The 25,589-nt window shown below is 49.7% G+C and overlaps 5 protein-coding genes and 1 non-coding gene across 18 annotated transcripts in view; 2 read left to right on the top strand and 4 right to left on the bottom strand.

Moving 5' to 3' along the window:
* The window catches only part of LOC121599678, a 38,905-nt gene extending 36,126 nt beyond the window's left edge, over nt 1-2,779 (bottom strand). For 2 of the 9 annotated variants that reach the window (XM_041927683.1, XM_041927691.1), the window contains exons 1-2: nt 2,410-2,528; nt 915-1,708 (exon numbers count right to left, since the gene is read on the bottom strand). In XM_041927683.1, the coding sequence (XP_041783617.1) occupies nt 915-1,184 (270 nt within the window). In that variant the 5' untranslated portion in view covers nt 1,185-1,708; nt 2,410-2,528. Of the gene's footprint in view, nt 1-914; nt 1,709-2,372 lie in introns of all 9 variants that reach the window. The other 7 variants (XM_041927686.1, XM_041927687.1, XM_041927690.1 and 4 more) reach the window with 7 other exon arrangements.
* Nucleotides 2,780-5,017: 2,238 nt separating this feature from the next.
* Trnah-gug lies at nt 5,018-5,089 on the bottom strand. The gene has a single exon. It is a non-coding gene; the product is annotated as a tRNA-His (tRNA).
* Nucleotides 5,090-5,393: 304 nt separating this feature from the next.
* On the bottom strand, nt 5,394-7,305 carry LOC121599412 (borealin-like). The gene is made up of 3 exons (XM_041927206.1): nt 7,102-7,305; nt 6,897-7,020; nt 5,394-6,804 (listed from the first exon to the last, which is right to left on the bottom strand). The coding sequence occupies exons 2-3, from the start codon at nt 6,997-6,999 to the stop codon at nt 5,852-5,854; spliced, it is 1,056 nt and encodes a 351-aa protein (XP_041783140.1). The 5' UTR covers nt 7,000-7,020; nt 7,102-7,305; the 3' UTR covers nt 5,394-5,851.
* Nucleotides 7,306-7,666: 361 nt separating this feature from the next.
* LOC121599105 (zinc finger protein 721-like) lies at nt 7,667-13,978 on the bottom strand. The gene is made up of 5 exons (XM_041926631.1): nt 11,785-13,978; nt 10,677-11,681; nt 8,759-10,593; nt 8,514-8,689; nt 7,667-8,433 (listed from the first exon to the last, which is right to left on the bottom strand). The coding sequence occupies exons 1-5, from the start codon at nt 12,410-12,412 to the stop codon at nt 7,935-7,937; spliced, it is 4,143 nt and encodes a 1,380-aa protein (XP_041782565.1). The 5' UTR covers nt 12,413-13,978; the 3' UTR covers nt 7,667-7,934.
* A 531-nt stretch (nt 13,979-14,509) lies between these two features.
* On the top strand, nt 14,510-16,298 carry LOC121599231 (borealin-like). 2 transcript variants are annotated; one of them, XM_041926888.1, is made up of 5 exons: nt 14,510-14,744; nt 14,820-14,953; nt 15,029-15,137; nt 15,399-15,831; nt 15,908-16,298. In XM_041926888.1, the coding sequence occupies exons 1-5, from the start codon at nt 14,642-14,644 to the stop codon at nt 16,089-16,091; spliced, it is 963 nt and encodes a 320-aa protein (XP_041782822.1). In that variant the 5' UTR covers nt 14,510-14,641; the 3' UTR covers nt 16,092-16,298. The 2 variants fall into 2 exon arrangements, with proteins under 2 accessions (XP_041782822.1, XP_041782821.1); XM_041926887.1 differs by having other exon boundaries at nt 15,387-15,831.
* A 1,607-nt stretch (nt 16,299-17,905) lies between these two features.
* Nucleotides 17,906-25,421, top strand: LOC121599471 (TBC1 domain family member 16). Of its 4 annotated transcripts, XM_041927299.1 has the most exons (7): nt 17,906-18,084; nt 18,182-18,259; nt 20,146-22,070; nt 22,148-22,292; nt 23,167-23,273; nt 23,338-23,519; nt 23,591-25,421. In XM_041927299.1, exons 3-7 carry the CDS (start codon nt 20,227-20,229, stop codon nt 23,788-23,790), a joined length of 2,478 nt encoding a protein of 825 aa, XP_041783233.1. In that variant the 5' UTR covers nt 17,906-18,084; nt 18,182-18,259; nt 20,146-20,226; the 3' UTR covers nt 23,791-25,421. The 4 variants fall into 4 exon arrangements, with proteins under 4 accessions (XP_041783233.1, XP_041783235.1, XP_041783234.1 ...); XM_041927301.1 differs by lacking the exons at nt 17,906-18,084; nt 18,182-18,259 and adding an exon at nt 18,633-19,507 and having other exon boundaries at nt 20,150-22,070; XM_041927300.1 differs by lacking the exons at nt 17,906-18,084; nt 18,182-18,259 and adding an exon at nt 18,634-19,507.
* The last annotated feature ends 168 nt before the right edge of the window (nt 25,422-25,589 follow it).

Genomic DNA, 25,589 nt, shown 5'->3' with positions numbered 1-25,589 from the left:
GAAGGAGATTTATGTCCTAAATCAAACTGATGTAGAAGTAGCAAAGATTTGTTATAAAGTTGATAGAAAAAACTATACTTTAATTTAATTCACTTTAACACTATTGTAACCTTTGCCTGACAACCAAACAAACTGATACAACAAGATGATACAAAAACTATCACAATTAATCAACACACATCAAGTTAAAGTATTGCTAACTGTTTGTATGTCAAGCGATCAGATAACCGGCACACACTCAACTCATATGTGAACCATTCTTCTTTTTGCACAAATTCTCTTCCCATATCGACTGCTGATCCGTAAAAAGCAACCTGACCCTGCGTTATAAAGCCATTAAAGCCACTCGCGGGACCATCGCTCAGCTCGTTATGTTGTTCAGGCCGCGCTTGTTGTAAATAATCCGGCTGATCGGCAAAATCTATCGACAATAAACCCCCGTTTACACCCCATCCACTGACCGGTCGCAGGATAATTAATTTTCGATTGGATTGGGTAGCTTAAAGAAGATCAAGCAACAGCAACAACAACAAAACGATCGATTCCCAACCGAACCCGCTGCCGTTGATTGGCACCGATCGTTCGCGGCTCCAGCGGCGCACGATGCCGTACATGCTAATAAAAGTCAAACTCGGTGCCCATGCGAAGATTCAATCGGCGGGAGAAAGCGATCTCGCTGGGAGGGGTAGAATTCCCCAAACCCGTTTTATTTTTGGTCTGCCGATCGAGATCGAATTGGGCAAAATCGATCGTACGGTGTGCTGTGTTTTATGTTTGCTCACATTCACGATTTGCAGCACAAGAATGGCGAGGCTTTAAAATTACTACAAATTTGAAAGAACTACAAATTAATTTCCTACACTCAATCACTAATCTCTAAAACGTAAAGCTTTAAAAACAACCTTTATACTCACAATGTCATTCAGCATATCCGCAAGCAAAATCAACCGCAGCTTGGACAGCTTCGTCCGATAAACGTTCCGTTCTGGCGGTCCATTCGTGGCACGCTGCTCCCCAGCCACGGGGGGACCCATCATCGACCGTGCCATAGGGCTCGGGCCGGTCACTACCAACCCATGGCGCGTCCAGAGTCCAGCACCACCACCACTGCCGGTGCTCGCATAAATTTGTACTAAAACGCTTAAAATCACAACTAATCGCATTATCGTCGCTAAAATTTGCATCTCATTTGCAAATGCAACGGGACAGTGTGGTTGAGGACAGAGAGAAGGAAAAAACGGTCCAACACTTTGGATGTTCTTGTTGTTCTTATGTGCCGTTCGTTGGTTCGTTGCTTCTTTTCTCACTTTATCGATGTGGTTACGGCTTTTAATCTTCACCTTCGCAGCACTTCAGCACTTCAGCACTAGGGCACGGGTTTTGCCCTGATGCCCCACTTGATGAAAGCCACCCGCCGACCTTTTCGGTGCTACTGGGGAGGCTGCTAGCACGTCCGAAAGTCCCTTCACCGCGCAATTCCTTCCTTTTCCTCCCGCTCGCGCGCGTTCAATCACCGTTATGCTGCTCGGAGGCCGCACGGAAGACAGGTGACAGGCGTAAGGCGGATCGATGATGATGTTCGTTTTTTCGTTTTGATGATGCTGCAGGGCGCTGGTTTTACACTGCACCAATCACTACCACACACGCGTGTAAAGCAAATCACTATCAAGTGGAACAAAAGACAAAAGGCACACGCGGTCAGAATGAACTGTGAAGCAAATGGGGAAGATGCCATCAGGGAAAGAAAGTGCCGAGATTGAGTCGGTCATTCTTTAAAGGGTTGTTATTTAAAGGAAAAAAGAGTCCCAAATAACACATGCCAAACGGTGGGGTGTACGAGAGGGTAGGAACAGGGACCCAAGAACCAAGACCTAAGCAGAAACAAAAACACCGTCACGCGTCCAGAACCGTTATCAAACAGAGTGATCCCCCACCAGAGGGGGGTTTTCGGGGTTTTTTTTAGGTGAGAATCGTTCTCTGAATCGCCTTTCGCTCTGGCCATATGAGGACACTGTTAATACAGTTTTTTGTTTTCTTTTTGATAATAATAGATAAGGATGGAATTCAAACCAAAAGCCACTATCCTTACGTCACTTTGAATAGCGCAAAAAATGGTTAATTTACTAAATACACTCTTTGCCATTTTAATGCGGAAAATGAACCTTTCTGACTTTTTAAACAAATCGTTTCTGTTATAGACAATAATATGATACAAATAATTGAAGAAAAAAATCCAAAATTTTTCCAAATTCCAAACAGTTTGAAACATGCTACTGTTTCAGAATGTGATTGAAACTCGAATTTCCCCCATTAAACCGTGTTCACGATCGAATTAAAATTAAACCCGTTTTCTTCACAAAAGGATCACAAACACTTCTTCCAAACACTTCTAGTAGCACACACACATACACCCAAAAGCTTCTTCCTTTTAACTTCAACGGCCCCCAAAAGCCCGGATTGACCATTCGGCGGGCAGCTCAACTCAGCGCACTGCGCACGGGCCCCACAGCTTCAGTTTGCTTGTGTACTGTTACCTGCTCCACCGGCGACTGATGCCGCTGCTGTCCGGGTGAAGACGACGTTGGCCGTGGATCCTCTAGTTGGCGAACTGCTGCTGCTGCTGGATCGCCGCTAACGCTTCTGCTTTCTGCTTGCTTCTTAACGTTTGTTCTTAACGCTGCGATGACGATGATGATCAGTGTGTGTGCGATGATTATCGCAGGGTGGGGGAGGAGGGGGGAGGGGTTTGTGATGCCATACCAACAACCCTGCAGCCGGGGCGCAGTTATCGATCACGGTTGACGGTGGAAAGACCCGACCGAGTGTGCTGGCTCCGTGCTATCCCTTTTTGCCTCTACCCAGAATAGTAGAAGGTAGAACGGAGTGGAGCAAAACGAAAATAAAACAGCACACTGTAAAGCATGTTCGTTCTCTCTTTCTCTCTCTCTCTCTCTCTGTATCTCTCCCTCTGTTCGGGTCCAGTGCTGACCACGAAACACGTAATCGAACCGGACCGTCTGTGTGAGTATCACTTTGTGTCGAAGGAAACGGTGGAGCGATTCGGGATTGGAATTGAGTGGTTTTGTTTTGCCTCATTTGTTGCCAGTTGCTGGTTGCTGCCTGTTGCCTATCCCCATCGCGAAAGGGGAAGGGAGAGAGATGGTTTCGGGCGTCGGAATTGGCGTTGATTATGCCGGTTTGGGAGGCTCTCTTATTATTATGTTGAATCGTACCGAAGCGTGCGGTCTCCAGGGCGGGAATTGTTATTGTTTACGATCGGCCCCAGAGAGTTCACCAAAGATGCTGTGCCGGGCTCGCTTTTCCCCCGCCACTCGTATCGTTTGAAGGGTTTCCTCCCGCAACCATCCCGGCAAACGGAAGAGGCAACGTTCAAGGCCGGTACGCTCGGAGAGCGCCCGGGAAGAGAATAAGCTACGAAAGACTTCAATGCCGCATCAAGCGACGAACCGTACGTGTGTGCAATGTGTGCACGATGGGTCGTAAAAGTACTTAGAAGCTTTATTGGCGCTATTACGCTATCCGATACGATGCTCGTTGCTCAGCTGCTCTAGATCAAATTGCCCGTTTTGCGTTTCCTTTTTTAGGTTGAAAGAATCAAATTAATCATAGACCGGCAAACAGGTATCGTATCTTGAACGATAAATCATTCATTTTGTTAAATCATTTAATATTTTTACTTACCAATTAATTGAAATTAACTTAAGGAAGCTAACAAGGAAAGTATTTTCTTTAAAATCGTTGGATAAGAAGCAGCAGTTATTTAAAATAAATTAAATCATTTTATTAAACGCGTGACATCCACAGGTCCTACACGACGATCGATAGCTGCAATGCGGAAAACTACGAAAGCATTCGCGGAGTCAGGAATCAAACCTGCCAGTTGAGCATTACAAAAATAATAACCAACCCCCGACCAGGTAAACCACTGTATGTGATCCTCACTTTAATATCACTCGAGCTGCCAAGAACGAAGCACTGGGAAGGGAAGGGAACAACAACATAACCATAAAATAATCATCCGTACAAGATCCAAAAACGAAGCACTGCAACAAGCAGAAGAACAGGTACCACACACATCCGACCTTCCCAACGGATTGGCTCCAATCAGAGCTTCTTCATCCCCTCTCCGATCTTGGAGCTCTTAGAGCTTGGATTTAGACTCAGCGTTAATACCAACCCGAACGATCTCATTCTTGCTGCCTCCCCAAACCCGTATCATCGTACACAGCACAGCAAACCAACGGATGGAAGGCCAACGGATGGAAGTAAAAGTGTAATCACATGCGAGGAGTTGGAGCCGGGAGGAGTACATGTGATTCCATCACCAGTTCAAGTTCAAATTGTGGTCAAGGATGCGCGATCGTTGGACAGCAGGCAAACCCCTATCTGTGGTCTAGGATCGGGGCATTATCTAGCCATAGCTTAAATTGCTCGCTCCGTGATCGCGTCTGTGCTCATCCTACCTACGCTGATGATCGCTAGGATGAGGGCGAGGGAAGTGGAGAATCACATTTAAAGGCTCCCATGTAGAACCTCCCCCAGCGGTGACCGGCGAACGTCAACCGGCGCGTGTTGTTTATGATTACGAGACCACATAAAGCGTGGTAACGAACCTTAAACCAAGCACATCGACTATTCGAGAAAGAGAGAGAGACTGCTCACGATCGCTAATGAAATTTAAGCTTCACTGTTGTTCGTTAAGCGCGGTTTAATTGAAAAAGATGCGTTGTTTTCCTAAATGACATAAAACGGCTAAAGGTACTAGTGTAGGTATCTAAAGTTATAGGGATAGGTTTTGCTTCGCATAAAAAAATATATTAAATGGTACACAGTTGTAAGGGAATGAAATAAATAATTCAGTTACAAAAAAAAGGTATTTTTGTCAAAACTCCAAACGTCTTCCGTGACAGTGCATTTTTTCTCCAAACTCACACGCCCCAATATTAGAAAAGGCTTTCTTTTGAAGGGTGATGAGTGAGAGAGGGGAGAGCAGCACTGCCGTGACCAGGATTCGAACCTGGGTTACTACGGCCACAACGTAGGGTCCTAACCACTAGACGATCACGGCTACAGACGATGGCTTGCATGATTCAGCTTAGACCACAAACAGGTTGCAAAACCACAACCATGCTGTTACCATTAGCGTGAAGTGAAAGTATGTGGAGCGGAGAAATTGGTTTAGGTTGTCACAAAAGTAGTGTTGTAAATTTCCGATAAAAAAAAGTATGGAATTTTGATTTGTTTTGTCTATTTTTAGATTGTTTTATCTTGTACGTTGCCTTGTCGTGTGGATAAATTAAAATAGCAATAAAATTACTTATATATTTTAAGTTTAAGGTTATTAAATGCAATTAGTAAAAAAAACACTCTTATAACATGGGACTTAGAGCTATTTTTCTATTCTAAAAACATGTTAAACTAAAATGTAAAATGTATGTAAAATCAGCAAACTTATTTATCAACCCAATCACGTAACAAACATGCCAAAGAAAACGCATTTGGAGCATGTTTGAGGTCTTCCACCTCTCTTTCATAGCAAATATCTAAAAATAGACTCGTTTGTCCGTTGATGTATCGTAAAAAGCAAAGAAGAGAAATTGAAAATGTACAATGTTATCTACAATTTCAACATAAAAATGGATTCTTCCTCTATAATTTCACAATCCAAATCTAGGCAAATACTGGCAAAACTGCCAAAAGTTTATTTCTATAAAATCAACCACTAAACATTCGTTACAACTTTATGAAATTATGACATTAAATTACATGAAACAAAAAAAACGCTACTTATAAAAAACTTCATTCGTTTACCTTCTCTTCCCATCGCGTATCACTGGTTCTTATTGAAAATGCACTCCTCCGCATATTGCATCACTTTGTTCAGGTTCGCCTGCAGCTTCTTCAGATGCTCCAACGTCGCGTAATCGATTTTCGGCAGCAGCTCCCGATCCATGTCCTCCAGATCGGTCGGCTGCAGCGACAACATCCCGTCCGGCACCGGTATGTTTACGTTTGCCGTGTTTTTCGACATCACCGTGTTTACCACCGGGCTGCCGGTCAGCGAGTAAACGCTTTCGCCCGCCCGCGGATAGCGGATGAACGCGAGCGGCGTGTTCGGTTCCACCTTCAGCATAATCTGGCTCATGCCCCTATCCGCACTGACCGCTTGGGTGGTGCGACCCTTCCTGCTACCGTCCGGCAGCGGTGTGCGCAGCTTCGGGCGGGAGATTCGCTCCGACTGCCCGAGGAAAATGTTTTTCCCCATCGCCGGCGTACCGCGCAGATCCGCTTGCTTCGCCTTCAGCCCGAACAGCATCGACGATTTGCTGGTCGGTTTGCAGGGTGTGGCGATAGTGCTCTGACCGGACACGGAATTGCTGCGCCGCCGCCCGTAACTGCTCTTCATAGCGGAAGCAAGCGGTCCCATCGGGCGCTTGGAGGGTTTGGCCGAGGCCATCACGTCCAACGGTGGCTGTTTTGCATTGTCCTCCGTCAGGTAGCCTTCGTCGGTGCGGTACGATCGCCGCATGCTCGTTTGTAGGTCTCCGGAGCCGATCGACAGCTGGCTCGAGTTGGCCGCACCCCGTTCCGGTACGCTGTCGAACTGGGCCGCGGCCGCATTCAGCACATCGACGAACATACTGCAGCCACGCTTTCGCAGATCGCCCATCGTCATCTGGAGTATTTCCTTCGGTATGCGACTCTTCATCATGCTCGCCTGATAGTCCAACTTTTCCAGGTCGGCGTTGAGCTTCGCATCGACCGACATAAGAAAGGTTTCCGCTATTACCAACACACGAAAGGGACGAAAAAGAAGCAATCGATACGATAGCAACCCTTCATTCAACTGTGAGCATTTAAACAGCGTAACTTACATATAATATCGAACTCCCGCATTACGTTGGCGAAGCGCTCCTCCTGGTAGCTGGCCCGGTTTCGCTTGGATGCACTGTTTTTGGATATTTTGGTACGAACCATTTTGGCGAGAATTGCTTATCACTGGAAATGGAAGAAACCCTATTGAGCACTGTCTCATCTAGCCATCGCATAAGATGGTGTCCGTTGAACGTCGAGACATACCAGGTGTTTGAATGTAAGAGTGCTTTCCTTCACTTACACTGCCAAATAAAAGGCTTAACCTATCTTTTAGTATCACAGCATCTACTTGAGCTCGTTGATTATTCCCTAAACAAGCTGAATTGAAGCAATAGAACACAATACAAATTTACAAAATAACACAATGGAAATGCACTTGTTCAGAAAGTCCTTTGCAGTTTCGCTGTAGCCGCCATTATCAACGTCAAATGGTGACAGCTCCAAGAACGCGGTTTGTTTACAATTGCAAGCAGCGGAACGCGCTTGAAAACAGCTAGCACATTTGATCGCGTGGATGACAATTTTCAAATTTTGATGGGGTTCGTTTAATTATTTTCTTTTTAATCATTTTTCTTTATTACATTAAATTACATTAGCCTAATACTGCTTGTAATGTTAGTTATTCGTCACTAAGCACTAGAATAAAATCTGAAACCGGTTCAACCGCAGCGTGATTACGTGTCCGAAAAAGGTTTTGTTTTTATTGCGCTACTGCCACACATCCCACGTGCAGCACACACACACGGGAGTGTTTGTTGGGATTCAGGTATTTAAAATGTAAGTACATATTTCTATATATTTATTTACACTATAGCGTACATGAAGCGAGCCGAACACGAGGCCGTGTTCCGGTGGAATTGGATTCGATCTTACAGCGACTCCCAGGACACCCAGATGGACCCGTCCGACAAACGATGCTGTTGAATTCACGCGCATTGCACCTCGCATTCCTTCAAGCTAAGGAACCACACCAATCGTTGCATCCCACCTTCGTTTGGCGACCTTCCCTGGGCCGAGCCGTCTCTCCCTTATCCGCCCTAACTCTCCAGCGGCTGCAAACCGTGCACCGTGTACTGATGCTGCACCAGCTCGGTCGCGTTCGGGCAGCTCACATCGCACAGATGGCACTGTATTAGCTTGTCGTCGGCGTGCGTCCGCTTGTGGCCGCGCAAGCTGTCCGAGCGGCCGAAGCACTTGCCGCACACGTCGCACCGGTACGGCTTCTCGCCCGTGTGCGTGCGCAGATGGATCTTGAGCGACTTTGGCCACGCAAACAGCTTGTCGCACATGGGACAGCGGTGCTTGCCCTTCTGCCCGTTCGGCAGCAGTTCCGAGCCGGCGTACGCACCGCCACCATGGCTGCCGGCCGTGACCGGCCCACTCGCCTGCGATGCGCTGTCGTCCTCGTAGCCATTGTTGCTGCTGTCGCACCCGCTCGTGGCCGGCAGGGACGGACGGTTCGGGGTGCGCGAGTCCTTTGGTCGGTTTTTTCGCTTGCTAGCGCTCTTGCCTTCCTTTCGGTCGATGCTGGCGGCACTGTAATGTGGAACGACACAGTGGAACGATGAAGCGTTAAATAATTGATTTTATAAATTCATTTTTGTTCGCATGCTTACGTTGTGTTTGTCGCGATTCGGTTTGTACTGTTGTCGGTGGTCGATTGGTACAGCGCATGCTGCCCTTCCTCCCCATCTTCTTCATCCTCTTCCTCATCCTCGCCATCATCTTCCTCCTCTTCATCCTCTTCGTCACTTTCAGAGCAGCTCGCTTCCTTCACCATCACTTCAATAACCTGAAATTAAATTCAAAAAATACGTTAAAAACACTTCCTCATCTACTAAAAGGTTTCTTCCAACCGTACCTGCTCATCTTCGCTCTCTTCCGATTCATCCTCCTCCTCTTCTTCCGCCTCTTCTTCTCCTTCCTCCTCATCCGTATCATCGTTCAGCTGCCCTCCGACACCATTGCCATTCTCACCAACATGGCCGCGCGCACCGTTCATCGTCCCACCGGCCGCGTCCATCAACGACCGATTGCTGCTCAGCTCACCAAGCTCCCCACCAACGTCCGCATCGGAGTCGCCCGCCTCGGACGCGGTGCTCGGTTCCTTGGACGTCGTCAGCGACAGCATGCTGAGGAACGATTCCTGCCGGTGGCACTTCTCGTGCGTCTTCAGATAGTCCGAGCGGATGAACGCCTTATCGCACTTGTCGCACTTGTACGGCTTCTCGCCCGTGTGCAGCCGGATGTGCATCTTCAGCGTGACGGCCGTCACGAACGTCTTGTCGCACTGGTTGCACTTGTACCGCCCGTCGCTCGTGCGCTCGTAATCGGACCGATGGAACTCACCCAGCGCCGACCGGGACGCCGGTTCGACCACCTCGCCCGCCTCGCGCTCGGTGGTGCCGCCGGTGGCCGGCGGCTTGCTTTGCTTCTGCGGGCTCGTATTAGGCGTTGCCGTACCGTTGCTTCGACTGCTGCTGCTACTTCGGCTGCTGCTGCTACTGTTGCTGCTGCTGCTGCTACTGTTGCTGCTGCTGCTGCTACTGCTGCTGCTGCCATTCGCAACCACACCGCCATCGTCAAACGTTGCTTTAGTGCCACCACTTTTGCTTCCCATCGCCGTCAGCTTTACCCTGCTGGTCGATCCATCCAACGTTGAATCATCGCCCTCCTCTTCGTCCGGCCGAGCTGCGGCAGTGGTCGTCGGCACCACTTCAGCACCTCCACCGGCGGCCGCCGCCTCCGCCACCAGCTGCAGGTGGCGCTTCGATTTGAAGTGTTCCTTCAGGTAGTCGACCCGGTTGAACGACCGGTCGCAGATGTCGCAGTGGAACGGTTTCTCCTCCGTGTGCGCTAGCGCGTGCTTGCGCAGTAAGGCCACCTGGCTGAACACGGCGTCGCAGATCTTGCACACAAACTGCCCGTCGTTCGACTCGGTGAAGTGGTAGTTTTCCGGCGCCAGCCCGGCCCGCCCGATCAGCGGTTTGCCGGTGGAGCCCCCCGTACCAGCAGCCACCGGCGTGGAGGGACTCGACTCCGCGTACGCCAAATCCTCCTTCACCGTCGCCAGTGCCGGTGGTGGCGGCGGCGTTGAGGCGGCCGATCGACTTCCCCCGCTCGATGCGGCCGCTGCGGCCGCCGCCGCCATGCTCGCGATGGCGGCCGCCGGCAGCATCCCATCCTTAAAGTGCACCTTCAGATGGCGCTCGAGATAGTCCGACCGGATGTACGACTCGTCGCAGAAGGCGCACTTGTACGGCTTCTCGTTCGTGTGGATGCGGAAGTGGATGCGCACCGTCTGCTGGTGCGAGAACAGCCGCTCGCACACCGTGCACATGAACTTGCCGTCGGGCGTCTTCACGCAGTACTCCTGCTGGTGGTGGTCGGGCGGTTTGCGCTCCTCGATCGGTTTCAGCAGCGAGATGCCGGTCGAGGGCGGCTTGGACGTGATGATCGGTTTGGGCAGCTTGGCGGTGGAGGGCAGGAGTGTGGTCTGGGACGAGCCACCGTCGCCAGCGGGCGGTTGCCGGGCGGTCGGTTTCGTGTCGGCGGCAGGATTTACCTTCAAATCGATCGCACCCGGTGCGCCCGGATCTTCCCCGTTGCCGATCACGTGCTTTTTCAGATGATTCTTCAGATAGTCCGACCCGATGAAGGTCAGCTCGCACAGCGGACACTTGAAGGTGGGCAAATCTGCCGAGACGCAGAGAAAGAGAGTTAATTCGTTAATTCGAAATTATTTTTGGAAAAAAAGAGCCCCGATTTCCTACACTTACCAGGATGCGATCGCACGTGCAGCATCAGTTCCGGTTCGCGGGCAAACCCTCGATCACACACCGGACACCGATGCTTGCCGCTCTCTTCCACCGCCGCCGCCGCCGCTGCCGCCGCCGCCAGCCGCTTCGAATGTTGCTCCTCCATCGCGGCCAAAAACCGGCCATGCACCCCGCTCAGCCTCGGGAGCAGACTACGCCCACCGCCCACCGATCCACCCTCCCTTCGCTGCAGGAACCGCTGGTGCTGATCGCTGCTGTCCGCACCCGTGCCCTCATCGTCGCCATCCTCATCGTCGTCGTCGTCCTCGCGCCGATCGTCACTCGAAATGCTCGTGCCGGTGTGCGAGGTGCGCCGCGACACCGCCCCAAACCGGCCCTTCAGCGCCGCAGTGCTGCCCCGGTCGTCCACCAAATCCTCGATCTTGCGCACCATCAAGCGGGGCCGCTTGGCACGATGCTCGTACTGCTGGTTCGCGTCCGCTTGATGGTGCTGCTGATGTTGCTGCATCCGCCCGTAATTGTTTCCCTCCTCCTCCTCCTCTTCCCCATCCTCCTCCTCCTCCTCCTCGCCCTCACCGCCCCCCTCCTCGTCCTCGTCGTCCTCCATCGGGTGGAAGCTGTGGTACTTCAGGTAGTGGCACTGCAGGAAGTCCATCCGGATGAACGCTTTCGGGCACATGTTGCACTTGTACGGCCGCTCGCCCAAATGCTGCTGGTGCAGGTGCTCCTCCAGCTCGACCCCGTCGCCGTACGCTTTGTCGCAGTACGTGCAGGCGAAGTAGTTCGCCTCCGTTTCCGGCACCGGGGGCAACGCGTCGGCCAGCCCCATCCCGGCATGCTCCGTCCGGATGTGGTGCGCAAAGGCGGGATCGGACGCGAACACGCTAAAGCACAGCTTGCACTCGAACGGGTTGTTCTTCTCGTGGATGCGCATGTGGTAGCGCAGATGGTCCGGCCGGTGAAAGATCCGCGGGCACACGTCACACTGGTACGTGCGTTCGGTGGCTGAAAAAGAAAAAAAAAAAGGTTGGAAAACAGCAAGAAAATGGCGTTACATCGAAACGGGACCGCAGCACACTGTGATTCGGTGGAGGGCGGCACAACTTACCAAGCAACGATGACCTCTGTGCCGTCTTCGATAGGATGTTCGCGGCGACCACCATCACGTCCTCCTCGTCATCGTCATCGTCATCGTCGTCGTCGTCTCCATCTTCGTCCGAATCATCCGCACTGTAGTCGGCCGCTGCTGAGCCGTTGACAAGCTGCTGGTGCTGCTGTTGCTGCTGCTGCTGCCGGTGTTGCTGTTGCAGCTTTTGCAGCCCGTTCAGCACACCGCCATTCCGGTGGGCCGCACCGTACAGCTTCCCCCCGGTGGCGTTGCTGGCACCATCCTCTCCTCCACGCCCATTCCCTGTGACCCCATTCGAGGCGGTGGCAGCGGCGGCGAGTCGATGCGGCGCCCCACCCACCATGCGCTGGTGGTGGCCCCCGCTCGACGGCTCCTCGTCGCCCGAGTGCATGCTGGTGAGAAACTTGATGTGATCCTCGTCAATGCCGACCTCCACTATCTCCTGATCCGACGACTGTTCGTCCCCATTCGCTGCCGCCTCGACATCCATCGCGACCGATGCAGCAGCTGCTGCTGCTGCTGCAGCGTGTCGCCGCACGCCACCACCACCACCACCGCCGCTTTCATCGTGGTCGTTGTGGTCTTTTTTCTCCGCCTTCAGCTCCATCGCGCTCGCAGGCACACACGGGAGAGAAGCGTATCCCGTCGAACAGGCCCCTGCAGCTGCTGCTACTCTGCGCGGACCGCACGGTCCGGTTCCACTTCCCTTCTTCTTCGCTCACACTCACTCACACACAGGCTCGCGCGCGCTCGCACACTGTTTCGCTTCGCTCGGTGTGTGTTGTTCACTTTCTCGCGATTGCGGCTGTCTCTATCTCACCGCGGAACCCGCAGGGCCCCTCTGAATGGTGCGATGGTGTGCGGTCGGGGGTCGGTTCGCATCGGAAAGTGGATGGGGGGGGGGCACTGTGCTGTGACGCAAGATGGAGAAAGAGAGCGTGCACCCGCACCCGCAGCCGATAATCTAAAAACCCCCCGCACACCCAGATTCCCGTCACTTTTCGCACGTCGGCCTGCCGCTAAAAAACGCCAAACCCCGCACAAGCTCACGTTCTACGCGCTACGCGGATGGATGCGAGGGGGTGCCGGGACGGTAACTGGCAACGAAGGTAGCAGCACGTCCAACTTTTCCCCCATCACACCTACACATACACACACGCAGACACGCGCGCGCGCTCGAGAGCAACCCGCGGAACCGTCCAACCCACGGCCGTGGTAGGGCGGCGGCGGCGGCAGCGGCAGGTTGTATTACACAGACACACACGGCGTGTAGGTGTCCTTGGTGTGGCGGGGTACGACGGGCGGCCAACACACAAGCCAAACCAAACGCTCAAAACACTCGAAAATCGCCTCCACTTCGCGGATACGCCTCGTCGTCGTCGTAGTTCGGATGTTCGGAAAGCACCGCAGCAACAAAACCCGAATGCCGACTGCTTGCCAACATCCGGTGTGGCCGACAAAAGCGGGCAGCGCTGCTACTGCTATACACACACACACGCACACACACACGCGCGAGCGTCGAGCACACCACACCACCGAAGCAGCCCCGTGCAAGCGAATCCGTCCAGAGAACCGCACGAACCGAACGCGCACGGCGGAATGAATATCGTCGTCGTTGCAATCCGCGCACCAATACACACACGTACACACATAGACGCACGCACACACGCGTGTCAAGCACACCCGGGGCCAAAACCCGTCCCACCCGTCGTCGTGGATCCGCCTGTTTCTGCACTTGTGCACATTCAGACGTGCCGAGGCACGGCGGGCGAAGCGAACCAGCGACGGCGATGATTGCAATCGGTGCGGGTACGGGCGGATACTGGCGGTGCCCTTGCCACCCTGTCTTCCATTCGTCCCCGTTCTCCCACCGTGCGCTGCCGACACACGTCCGACCAATCCGGTTCCTTCGCGATGCGATGCGCGATTTCCAGGCACAGCGGGCAGGCAGACAGACGCAGAGGCCCTTGTATGTTCTCCCTGCTGGCTGCGTGTTGTTCCACACGATTTTTCCTCCCCGTACTTGTACCCGTGCCCGCACCTCTACCCCTTCGCGCTTTCTAGGCAGGGCAGGGTACTCTTCCCGCAACTGCGCTGCTAGCCCGACATTCGGTGCTCATACACCGTTGGTACGATGGGGGTAGAGAGATGGTTGCCCTTACCACCCGGCTGTTCGCTCGCTACCCCCGCTCACTCCATCGCCTACGTTTCGTTTATGCTTGCTCATATTCGAGCAGTTATGCTTTCGGCGGGTTTTTTCTCCCTCTGCCTTTTTTTTAATTCAATTACACGAGCATAACGGACCAAACAACAAATAAGTTCACTTTCTGTAGAATTGTTACGGTTTTTTTTTAGTTTGAAAGTTTGATAAACAAAACCAGAAAAAAAAGTTTCAAAAATAAACACGTCCAAAACGTTGCAGTCGTCGACCACTGTGCATCTGTCAGATGAGTGAAAAATGAGAAAATAGTTCGAAAAAAGATTATCAAATTGGGTTTAAAAAATTTTTTATGTTGTTTTTTTATATTTTTTCAAATATATTCTGAATAAAATAAGATTTTCATTAGATTTTAAAAATATTTTTATTATTCAAACCCCATTCGAGCAGCAGCAGCAAATATTCGAGCAAATATTGCCTCCGTTTGACAGTTAGGAAAGCAGCAGCTGCTCGACCGCGCAGGGGACATAAACAAAACTTCAAACTTCAAACTCGCATCGCCCAACGCATTTCCGCGCTCGTCAGTTGTACCCAGCGAAACCTCCCTGCATCGAAGACGCGCTTGGAAAGTGAGTAGAGTTTTCTCCGAACAGAAAATAAACCACAAAAGCCCCAAAAATGGTCCGCACCAAGGTGTCCCGTGCGGCTACCAAGCGCGGTCAGAACAGTTCCGACTCGAAGCTGTACATTGAGATGAAGCTGCGCGATTTTGACGTCATATGTAAGTAAGCTGGGCACTGGTACGCGTCCCAAAACAAACGGTCCTTCATTGCTGTTGTGTTCCCCTCGGTTTCAGCCGATTGCCATCTGACCAACATCGAGCTCAAGTTCCAGAACGATATGGACCGGCTGAACCGGGCGTTTGAGGTGATGCGTTCGCGCATCCCCAAAAACTTGCTCTCTCTCACGATGGGCGAGCTGCGCGCAATGGTAAGTTTGCCAACTTGGTGTCCACCTCCTGCCGATATACATAAAAAAAATTGCATCCCTATTCTCTCTGCGTAGCAAAAAGCAACGGAAGAGCTGAACACTTCGCCTCAGCTGAATCAAACGGTTAGCGCTAACATGAGCGCCCTGCTGGAGAAATCTTGTCGCAAAAAGTCCAAAGACGATGGTAAGTGTGTCTGAGGCGGACATTAATTCCATTTTTTTTTAAACAACATGTCACCATCACGTCACTAATCAACTGCTTCATAATTTGTAACTAACCGGTGTTTGTTTTTCGTTTCCCACTTTTTTCTCTCTTCGCACCTCTTTTCATATCAAACATACGCACATGTTAACGCTGGGTGGCTGGTATACACGCACACACACGCACACTCAAAAAACACCCACTTTCCGTACCGTGGATCATAACGCTCAGGTTACCTTACAGAGGAGAGCGAGCAGGGCGACACGTACCGGATGGGATCGCTCAAGCCGTCGTCTAAGGCACGCTTTGGTCCGCTGATGTCGGCCAGAACACGGCGCCGCAGCAAATCTACCAGCGCGATCGCGACACCGACCGTTAACCGCACGCTGTTCATGCCCCAGAGTGCAATGGCCGGACGAATGCAGCAGCCAGGATCGACCGTGAAAGCCCTTACAGCGGCCGCAGTAGCAGCACCACCGCCGGGTTCGGAACGTACTTCCCGTTCGAAGCTGAAGAGCTCGCTCGCAACAAATCGCCCCAAAGCGATCAGTGCCGATCGGGGCTACGGTGTGATCACGCCAAAGGTACAACCGTACGCCGCCCTGGCAATGATCCGGCACGCGAAACAGGGCGAGTCGGTTTTCTCGCTCACAGGCAGTCCGGTCGTTACCGCGAAGTAAGTGCAAGCTTTATACTTTAATCATTTACGGTACGGTACTTTAATGCTTTTTTTTTATGTTCTCTTCCTGCAGCATGCTGGAGTCGAGCGCCAACGTAAATATCCCCGTGTCCAACGGTATGATTGCCATCAGACCGACCGAGCTGGACGTGATCGATGAATCGCTCATACGCAAGATCGACCCGAACGTGCTGATGGAGCTGAAGCAGCTGCAGACGAATCTGGACAAAATCATGAGCACGCTTAACCTTTCCTGAGAAGAGCGAGCCGCTCAGCCGCCGTGTAAGTGTAGTAGTTTTCCGGGGGCCCTTTTTCTCTGCTATTAGTTTTTAACACACATCAACGTCGTGTTTTATGTTGATAAATCATTTCTCTCTGTCTCGTATTAGTATTATAAGCTATTTTATTCAGACTGAATAAACGTACCAATTTGAATCACCACAAAAATTCTATTAAATCTCCTACGTTAATTCCTACAGGACTTGTATCGGTTTCATACCCGGTACCAGGTCCAAGTATAGTTCCGTATTCGTATTAGGATCAGTTCCGGGTACTGTTCTTGAAACTAATTGAAATAGGAAGTTATTTCTGGATCAGTATGGGTTCAGTATCAGTTCCAGGACCAATATTGGTTCAGTATCAGTTCCAGGACCAATATTGGTTCAGTATCAGTTCCATATCATTTATGGGTTCAGTATCAGTTCCAGGACCAGTATGGGTTCATTATCAGTTCCAGGACCAGTATGGGTTCAGTGTCAGTTCCAGGACTAGTATTGGTTTAGTATCAGTTCCAGGTCCTTTATGGGTTTACTTTCAGTTCCAGGTCTTATATGGATTCTTGATAGATTCCAGGACCAGTATGGGTTCAGTATCAGTTCCTGGACCAGTATGGGTTCAGTATCAGTTCCAGGTCCTGTATGGGTTTAGTATCAGTTCCAGGACCAGTATGGGTTCACTATCAGTTCCAAGTCCTGTATGGGTTTAAGATCAGTTCCAGGTCCTTTATCGGTCTACTTTCAGTTCCAGGACTTACATGGATTCTTGATAGATTCCAGGGCCAGTGCGGGTTCAGTATCAGTTCTAGCTCCTGTGTCAGTTTAGGTTAAGTCCCAGGATTTATATGGATTCCTTGATCGGTTCCAGGTCCTGTATGGGTTTAAGATCAGTTCCAGGTCCTTTATCGGTCTACTTTCAGTTCCAGGGCCTATATGGATTCTTGATAGATTCCAGGATCACTATGGGTTCAGTATCAGTTCCAGGTCCTTTATGGGTTTACTTTCAGTTCCAGGACTGATATGGATTTTTGATAGATTCCAGGACCAGTATGGTTTCAATATCAGTTCTAGGACCGGTATGGGTTTATGATATGTTCCAGGGCAGGTATAGGCTCATGACCGGATCCCGTACCAGCACGGGTTCATGAAAAGTTTTAGGACCGGTCTGGGTTCGGCTCTAAGACCGGTATAGGATCAGTACCAATTAGGTTCTTGGGCCAGAATATGTAATCTATTGGTGTCAGGACCAGTATGGGATTGGTTTTGGTTTTAAGTCTATTAAGGGATCTTCATAAATATCTCTTTTTAATTGTGTTAAGAGCCCATTAATTTCAGCGCACTCTCAGGAGCAAAAGGGATCTTTGAAATGTATTTGCGCATCCCTGTAACCTAGCCAAATTAACAAAATGAAACAATTTAAACAACCGCAAGCGAAAGAATTCAGTGCTATCTTCTATTACAGAATAATAATTAATAACCAATTGATTAATTTAGGTCAATTTTGCATGATAATGTTACTTAATACAGGCGAAGAACTAATGCATTATCCCACCGATAACACACACACACCTAACGTACTAATTACAATATATTGTGGTGCGGTGCCTGTTACCCAGATATCTGGGTTTGCAAAAAAAAATAAGACTTTCCCTCACTAATCTGCGCCCTGTGCCGCGTGCATAGTAAATCTTTCCTCCACCGTTCGTTCGCGCTCTATCGATTCGGCCTAGCCCCGAAATGATAAGATTCTTCCCCCCATCTCCTGCCCTCTCCCCATAACAGGAGCGCAAGGGCCGAAACGTTCGCCAAAACCACACCTCGCGCATTAATACGCTCGCAACCATGGGCATGCACACAGCTGTTACGCAGCCGAACACGTCGCTGCTCGATCAAGTGACGCTGATTGTGAAGATACCCGCCGCCACCGTGTACATCGTGACCCGCGGGCTGCTGCTGATCGTCAAAACGTTAACGCGTGAGTAGAAAAAAAAGGCAGACAAGTCTGTGGCCTCTCTCCCTCTCTCTCTCGCTTAGAAAATTGTGCTTTAATACGCATTAATTCTCCCCTCCAGGGCTTGGACGGATGTTGCAGCAGTGAAGCGTGTCCAATTAACCACCATCCATGATATTAGCCGGAAACCCCACGAAAGGTGCGAAAGCGCGAACGAGTGAACTAATGCTTTAAGTGTTGTATTAAGTAAAGTTAAACTTTAAGCTAAATTAATGCGCTAGCAAATAATAAAACGTGTCAGTAATGTGCTACAACATTTAATTTAAAAAAAAAAAGATGTGCTGTGTTCGGTGTGCAAATGTCGCGTTTTCAACCCAGACACACACTCGCACCCTCGCAGCTTATCTTCCGCTTTTTTTACAAGCAACAATATTTAGCAACGGAATCTGGGTTTTTATCTAAAACCACCTTATCGTTTAGCTCCGGAAGGCGAGATAGCGCTAAAAACGTGCCGTTTCTTTGCTTCCTTTTTCCCCCTTTTAAAGGGCACTTTTTAGGGGGCAAATTAATCATTGCACCGAGCACTGGCTTCGCCCCGTTTGCTTGTTACCGTTTCGCAATAGTCGCCGTAATAGTGTCTCGCCTACTGTGACACATCCGCGGCTGAGGCTGAAATTGATTTGCAAACCCATACACACACCCAGACAGACCGTTTTGTTGATGGTTGTTTGTTAGCTCCCCATCAAACGAAACATGTCATTCCGCGGCGGGACAGAGTGGCAAAAGAAAATTAAAAACAGCAGCAGCAGCAGCAGCATACACTTTACGACGAAAACATATCGAAAACATACCGAGTCGTGTGCGGAGAGCCGACTAGTGTGGGAGGCGATGTTGGGGTTCACCCCACACGGAAGGAAAACGCACGCGCAGGACAAACGCTTTTCGAAACGTCAGTCGTCGGCGGCAGCAGCAGCTGTGTGCATATTCCCCGTTTCGCGGAAGCAACGGGGTCGTCGTTGACATTTTGCACCGCGCTCCTTTCCTCGCCTCTTCTTTTTTTTTAACCCCGCAAGCGAACAAAACCGATCAATAATTTCGTGACCGTGTGCCACACAGCAAACGGGGGTAAATCATCTCGCCAACTCCGGACCAGGGTGTTGTTTGCGATTGCAGTGAAAATAATGCATAAAGTACAGCCGGAAGTGCAGAGCATTGCTATACGGTAGTGTGATACCATCAGTCCTTCCAGAACGAAAGCTGCTCTGCCCCAAAATCAAGCCAAGCTGTTAGGATAGAAGTGAGCAATTTTAGTGTGCGTGTGTGTGTGTCCGTGTGTGTGTGCGTGATTATGTGAGTACCATTTTTTGGGGTGGATGCACCGTCACCGATAAGTGGAACTGAAGCGAATCCACCACCATACCAGCTTGCCAGTGAGGACTGGAATAAGGTACGGAAAAATGGTAAAAGCCACCATGCGTCTCCATCGGGTAACGTTTTTCCCATTGGTAGAAAGAAGTTGCAAGAAGCCTCCTCCTACCTTGAAGATGTCTCCCAAGGGGACATTGACATTTTTCGCATACTGTGGAACAGTATAAAAATGCATTTTGTTTTGACTCATCACCGAAAAAATGGCCAATCAAGTGCATACATCACCATTGCGAAAGAGTCCGGATTGAAATTGGGTCAAGTTTGCGTCAGACATTCCCATTGTGAGGCCGTTGAGGGCCGATTCTACAAGTCCTAATGACATTGTAGGTTAAATAATGTCCTTCTCATCCTTAATTTACAATTAAAGCACCCAAAGCCTACTATGCTCGCGGATGTCTTCACTGCTTTCTCTGCATTGCTTGCACGCTACATTCGTCCCTGAGCACACGAACCGAGCCCTTGAGATACTGTACAGAGCGCGTTTGTCAATCAATATTTTGTCGCAGGAATCGAATTCGACGAGACGCAAAAGCAAATGTTTTATCGATTGAAATTGTTTTTATTTTATTTTTATTTTTTGCTGCACTAGTGTAATTGAAAGTGTCCTTGTGTGTGTGTGTGTGTGGATTGCATTAAAAAGGTTGTGTTTATTTTTAGGTAGCTTCCGCTTTAAAAACAAAACCAAGCGCAATCGAAGGAGACAAGTGACACCGCACCGCAGCCCAGCCCGACCCGAGCATGCCGATCGTGAATATACTGAAGCGCGCCTCCAGCTACATCCTGGGCAGCGATGACGACGCGGAGGAGGGGCCGGGCGAGCTGGTGTACGAAGACAACGAGATACTGTTCTGCAAGAACAACATCTGCGTCCATCCGCCGGCCGTTGTGCGGCAGGAGTCGGACATACTGCACTATCCGGGCTACCTGACCGTCACGACCAAAACGTTCATCGACCAGTACAACAATGCCAAGCGTCCGACGCTCTTCCTCACCTGGATACCGAACTCGACGCTCCGCAAGTGCCCCTCGACGGTGGAAAACGTGGGCCTGGCCCGGGCGGCCGCAAACGGTGTGGCGCTGAGCGAAAGCAAGCTAAAGCTCCACCTGCAGCAGCTGCAGCCGGCGCCGAAGGGTAATGGGGCGGACAGGGGCGCGGCCGGCCAGCCGGAGAAACCGACCGGCCCGGTCGGAGAGAACCCGTTCACAACGGCGATCAAGATCGCGAACACGAATCCGTTCCTGGAACCGTACAACGAAACGATCGCCCAGTCGGCGACGAGCGACAGCAAGTCGATGAACTGCTCCGACTACTCGGAAACGATCAGCATCAGCTCGAACTCGGACAAGGCCAGCCTGTGCAACAGCAACGACTACGACGGGCGCGACGACGGTCCCGACGATGAGGACGACGTGGATGAAGGGTGCATCGTGACGTCCGAAGCGCACCACTCGACAGCCTCGGTCGGGGGAGGCGATGGTGCCGGGAACGATCTGCTCGAGGAGGAGGAAGAGGAGGGTGAAGATGCGGAGCTAAAGACGGAACTGCAGCCCCTGCTCGAGGATGGCACGAAGCTGTCGGCGGCGGGCGGCGGCACGGGCAAGCTGCACCACCATCACAAGCTCCCGTCCCAGTCGTCCGTCACGTCCGTCAACATAACGATCGCGAGCCCGCACATCCAAAACGTGGACATCTCCCCGCCGGAGGCCACCCTGCCGGCGACGGAACGCTTCCTGCGCTCGCTCTCCCTCACCTCCAGCGACGAGAACAACCCGAACTGGATGTCGCCCGAGCTGCTGGCGTACAAGCACAACCTCGCCTTCCCGGAGAGTGCGTCCGCGTCGCCGATCGTGAGCCGCAAGGCGCCGCTCAAGTGTCGCCGCTTCTCGGTCGACCTGAGCCAGATGCGGGCGCTGCGCCTGTTCTTCAACGACGAGCAGTGCACCTCCGGCCAGCTCGTGATTGCGTCGCGCGAATCGCAGTACAAGATACTGCACTTCCATCACGGCGGGCTGGACCATCTGGCCCAGGTGCTGCACCAGTGGCACTGTCTGCTGCACAACATCAAGCTAGCCCCCGGGCAGGACGAGCCGGCCAACGTGCCGTACCGGCAGTTTATGGTGTGCCGGCCGGAGGTGCGCCCGGCCGAGCTGCACCCGGAGGAGGGCAAGGTGTCGAAGATTACGACCGACTACTTCTACGGCACGCTGCTGAACGAGCGCGGCCAGATCGAGGACGATCTGCAGCTCCGCAAGTGCGTGTTTTTCGGCGGGCTGGACCGCAGCCTGCGCAAAACGGTGTGGCCGTTTCTGCTGCACTGCTACAGCACCGGGTCGACGTTCGAGGATCGGGCCGCGCTCGGGGAGATACGGCGCCAGGAGTACGAGGAGATTACGCGCCGGCGCCTGTACTCGATGTCGCCCGAGGCGCAGGCCCAGTTCTGGCGCACGGTACAGTGCGTGATCGAGAAGGACGTGGTGCGGACGGACCGGGGCAATCCGTTCTTCGCCGGGGACGACAATCCCAACATTGACACGATGAAAAACATACTGCTGAACTATGCGTTCTACAATCCGGGCATGTCGTAAGGAGCGCGTTTCCAATGCCGGAGACACATGGGAAGATCGTTCGATTCTCATTTCTTTCCTTTTTTTCCTTCAGATACACCCAGGGCATGAGCGACCTGTTGGCACCGGTGCTGTGCGAGATCAAAAGCGAGTCGGAAACGTTCTGGTGCTTCGTGGGGCTGATGCAGCGGGCGATCTTCGTCTGCACCCCGACGGACAACGATATCGATCGGAACTTGGTAGGTATAGGGGAAGGATCATACCTATAGGAAGGAGTATACTAAATCAGGATCTTATCCTTCGAATTAACGATTAATAATTCTGATTCAAATTCTTGGATCTAAATTAATCTTTGAATTTCAATATCAAGATTTGAGATTCACGGATCTTTCAAAGTATATCCCGTTGCAAAGATTGATTATCCGGCTGCATGGTAATGAATTAGGTCTTGAAAGCTTGTATAGACAGGCATATCCGCGTAGGACGTAGTTACGACAAATAGAAGAAGATAGAAGAAGGATCTTTCAAAGAGATGCATTAATGTCTAATGTTTTATGAACGTGTATGTAAAGATTTCCTCTCGTTTTAGGCTCTTGAAGAAGCGATCTCTTCTTCTTCTTATCGAGGTTATTCCCCGGTTCGGTAATGGAGTTCAGCTTCCTGGGCCTTCCGCAACTAATCCGTGGTTGCGATCTATTATTATCCTCTTAGGCCAGCTGCTCTATTAGGACCAGCTGCTAAGGCTATATGTCCTGCAAAGTAAATTGAATAGATTTTCAAGTAATCCCTATCAAAATTGTTTTAATTAATTTTTTTGGGTCGTTGCATCTAGTGTAAATTCTGCCTCTTTTTGCGTGTCTGTGTCGGAACAGATGTTCAGATATTCATTAGTTACTTCAGATTCATAAAGCATTAGCAATTCACTAACTTTTAGCGATTCAGGAATCTTTGGAGATTCGATTCGAATGAATCTTTATGAAATATTCAAAAAGCACAACACTAATAGAAATCATTATGAATGTTACGTAATTAATGGATAAGCCCCTTGATAACTTATTGCTTAGACCTGGTCTAAAACATGAAACTCTTTTATCCGGCTTGCTCTGTTTGCAGTGTTACCTAAGGGAATTGATTCGGCTCATGGTTCCTAACTTTTACAAGCACCTGCAGAAGCATGCCGATGCGATGGAATTGCTATTTTGTCATCGTTGGATCTTACTGTGAGTGAAACGGGTAAACGATCATGCTTCTTCGCTACAACGATTTCTGATTCTCTCACCCTAGATGCTTCAAACGTGAGTTCACCGAAGCGGTCGCCATACGCATGTGGGAGGCGTGCTGGTCCAACTATCTGACCGACTACTTTCACCTGTTCCTCTGCCTGGCGATCATTGCGGTCTACGCGGACGATGTAATTGCTCAAGATTTGCGCACGGATGAAATGTTGCTACACTTTAGCTCGCTGGGTAGGTGGTAGCGGGTTAAGATGATTGCAGGATCTCATTTATTATATTTTTTTCTCTGTGTTTTGTTGCAGCGATGTACATGGATGGACAGTTGATACTGCGTAAGGCGCGCGGTTTGCTGCACCAGTTCCGCCAGTATCCCAAGATACCGTGCACACTGTCCGGGCTGTGCAAACGGTGCGGCCCGGGCATGTGGGACTCTGGCCACCATCCGTCGATCGAATGCATCGGCCATCTCGATCACGAGACGTGTGCACTAGCGATGGATTAATTGGCGAAACCCGGGTATATTGTCACCACATCATGAATCTATCGTTTCTCTTTTGTCGTACCACCGTTGCCTCTCTATCTCTAATGTAGTGGGTTTGCCGAACAACAAAAGTTTATGGTCACACCATTTTAATTCGCTTGCCGCTTTTGTATAAAAGACAGAGATTTATTCTTATTTCAGTTTCTCTCGCGATTAAAGAATGTGTTTATAAAACTTTTCGAAGTACAAGAAGAGATTCCTCAAATGTTTCCGATTGAGGTTTGATCGCAGGATGAACGGGATGTCAACTGGAAACGATAACAAGACGCCACTCAGCCACGAATCGTAATACAACGTTACAAAGCAATCTGCTTTGATTCCGCACACAGCTTACTTATGCTTTTCGTTGACAGGGTGACAGGCCCATGTCTACTACACGCTTTGGTTGTGTTTGGTTCCATAGTAAGGCGCCAAAAGTAGCTCGTAATGTAATACTAGTCTATGATGATAATATTGCCAATATCTGCTATAGAATATCGGATCATTCCCGGTTTTCACTTTACCAAAAGAAACGTTAATTTATCTGTAGTTTTAAACCAGAGCATCCGATTGGAACAAACCGTGCTAGACTTAAGTTGTAATATAGCGCAGCCACAGCAAACAAAAAAACTCTATTTTCATTTTCTTTCAATCTCCTCAAATGCTCCAACGTTTAACAAAAAGGTATAAAAAATAGCCAATCCATTTTGGGACAACAAACAGTAAAAAGTTGCAAAATTGTGAAGGCGAAAGGGATTGTTATTGGATCGGAAGTAGCAGAAAAAAAAACAACTCGTTCAATAATTATACATAGAAATTATCTATTGTTGATGTTATACAGAATCTAATGCTATAGATATACCGGAAATTTTATAACCAATTTAACTGCTATCCAAAGTGTATGTGTGTGTGTCGATGCATACAAAAACAAACAGGACACTACGCTGTATGGCTTTCGATGATTGAACGTAATCGTGCTGCTGTTTTCTTTTCGCTTTACTAGTTCGTCTACACTAAGCTCAAGTCAAACGGTCACAGTCGAATGAGAATTAAATAGCATTTAAAAAAACCGATTCCGATACGAAAAAGACACACACACACAATTTCAACGCGTATTAAAACTAAAGAATTAGCCGTTTTAAGTTTAGCAATAGGATACAACGCAAACAATGTAATCAAAATCGTCTACACGCAGTTACACGACACACGCTGTACGCTTACAGGCATGAGTTTACAGTAAACAAACAGTAAAATAAAACTGTTGCAAATAAGCTGGCAAGCTTACTATTGAAAGTGCTGTACATTACGAAAAAGAATATAAAACAAAAACAGGCGTAAGATATGATAATGAACGGAAATGAGAAAGAATGAAAGCTACACACAAATGTATGCACTATGAAGAGCAGAAAACTGAACATGTTAAAAGTAAAAGTAAACATTACAAACTAAAAGAAAGTAACAAAAAGACACGCTTAGGACTAATGATGATGAAAAAATCGAACAAACCCAGGGTAGGGACAAAACCATACAACTACAACACAGTATATAAAACAACACCTGTAATCTGCAATGTGCTAAGGAAAATAAAACAATAAGCAAAACATAAAATGGTACAAATGGTTTTTACAATTTCGGGGTTTTTTTTTGGGGAACTTGATTCAAAAACAAAACCATCTAATTCTAGTAGTTAGATGTACAGTAGGTGACCGCTAACTGAGAGGTAAACAAGCTCCAGTTAACGAACAATGTTCGCTAACTGGAGTGACGTTTCTATGGATTGA

Source organism: Anopheles merus, chromosome 3L, assembly GCF_017562075.2.
Source record: "Anopheles merus strain MAF chromosome 3L, AmerM5.1, whole genome shotgun sequence".
Lineage (NCBI taxonomy): Eukaryota > Metazoa > Arthropoda > Insecta > Diptera > Culicidae > Anopheles > Anopheles merus.
This window is presented reverse-complemented; position numbering and strand designations above follow the sequence as displayed.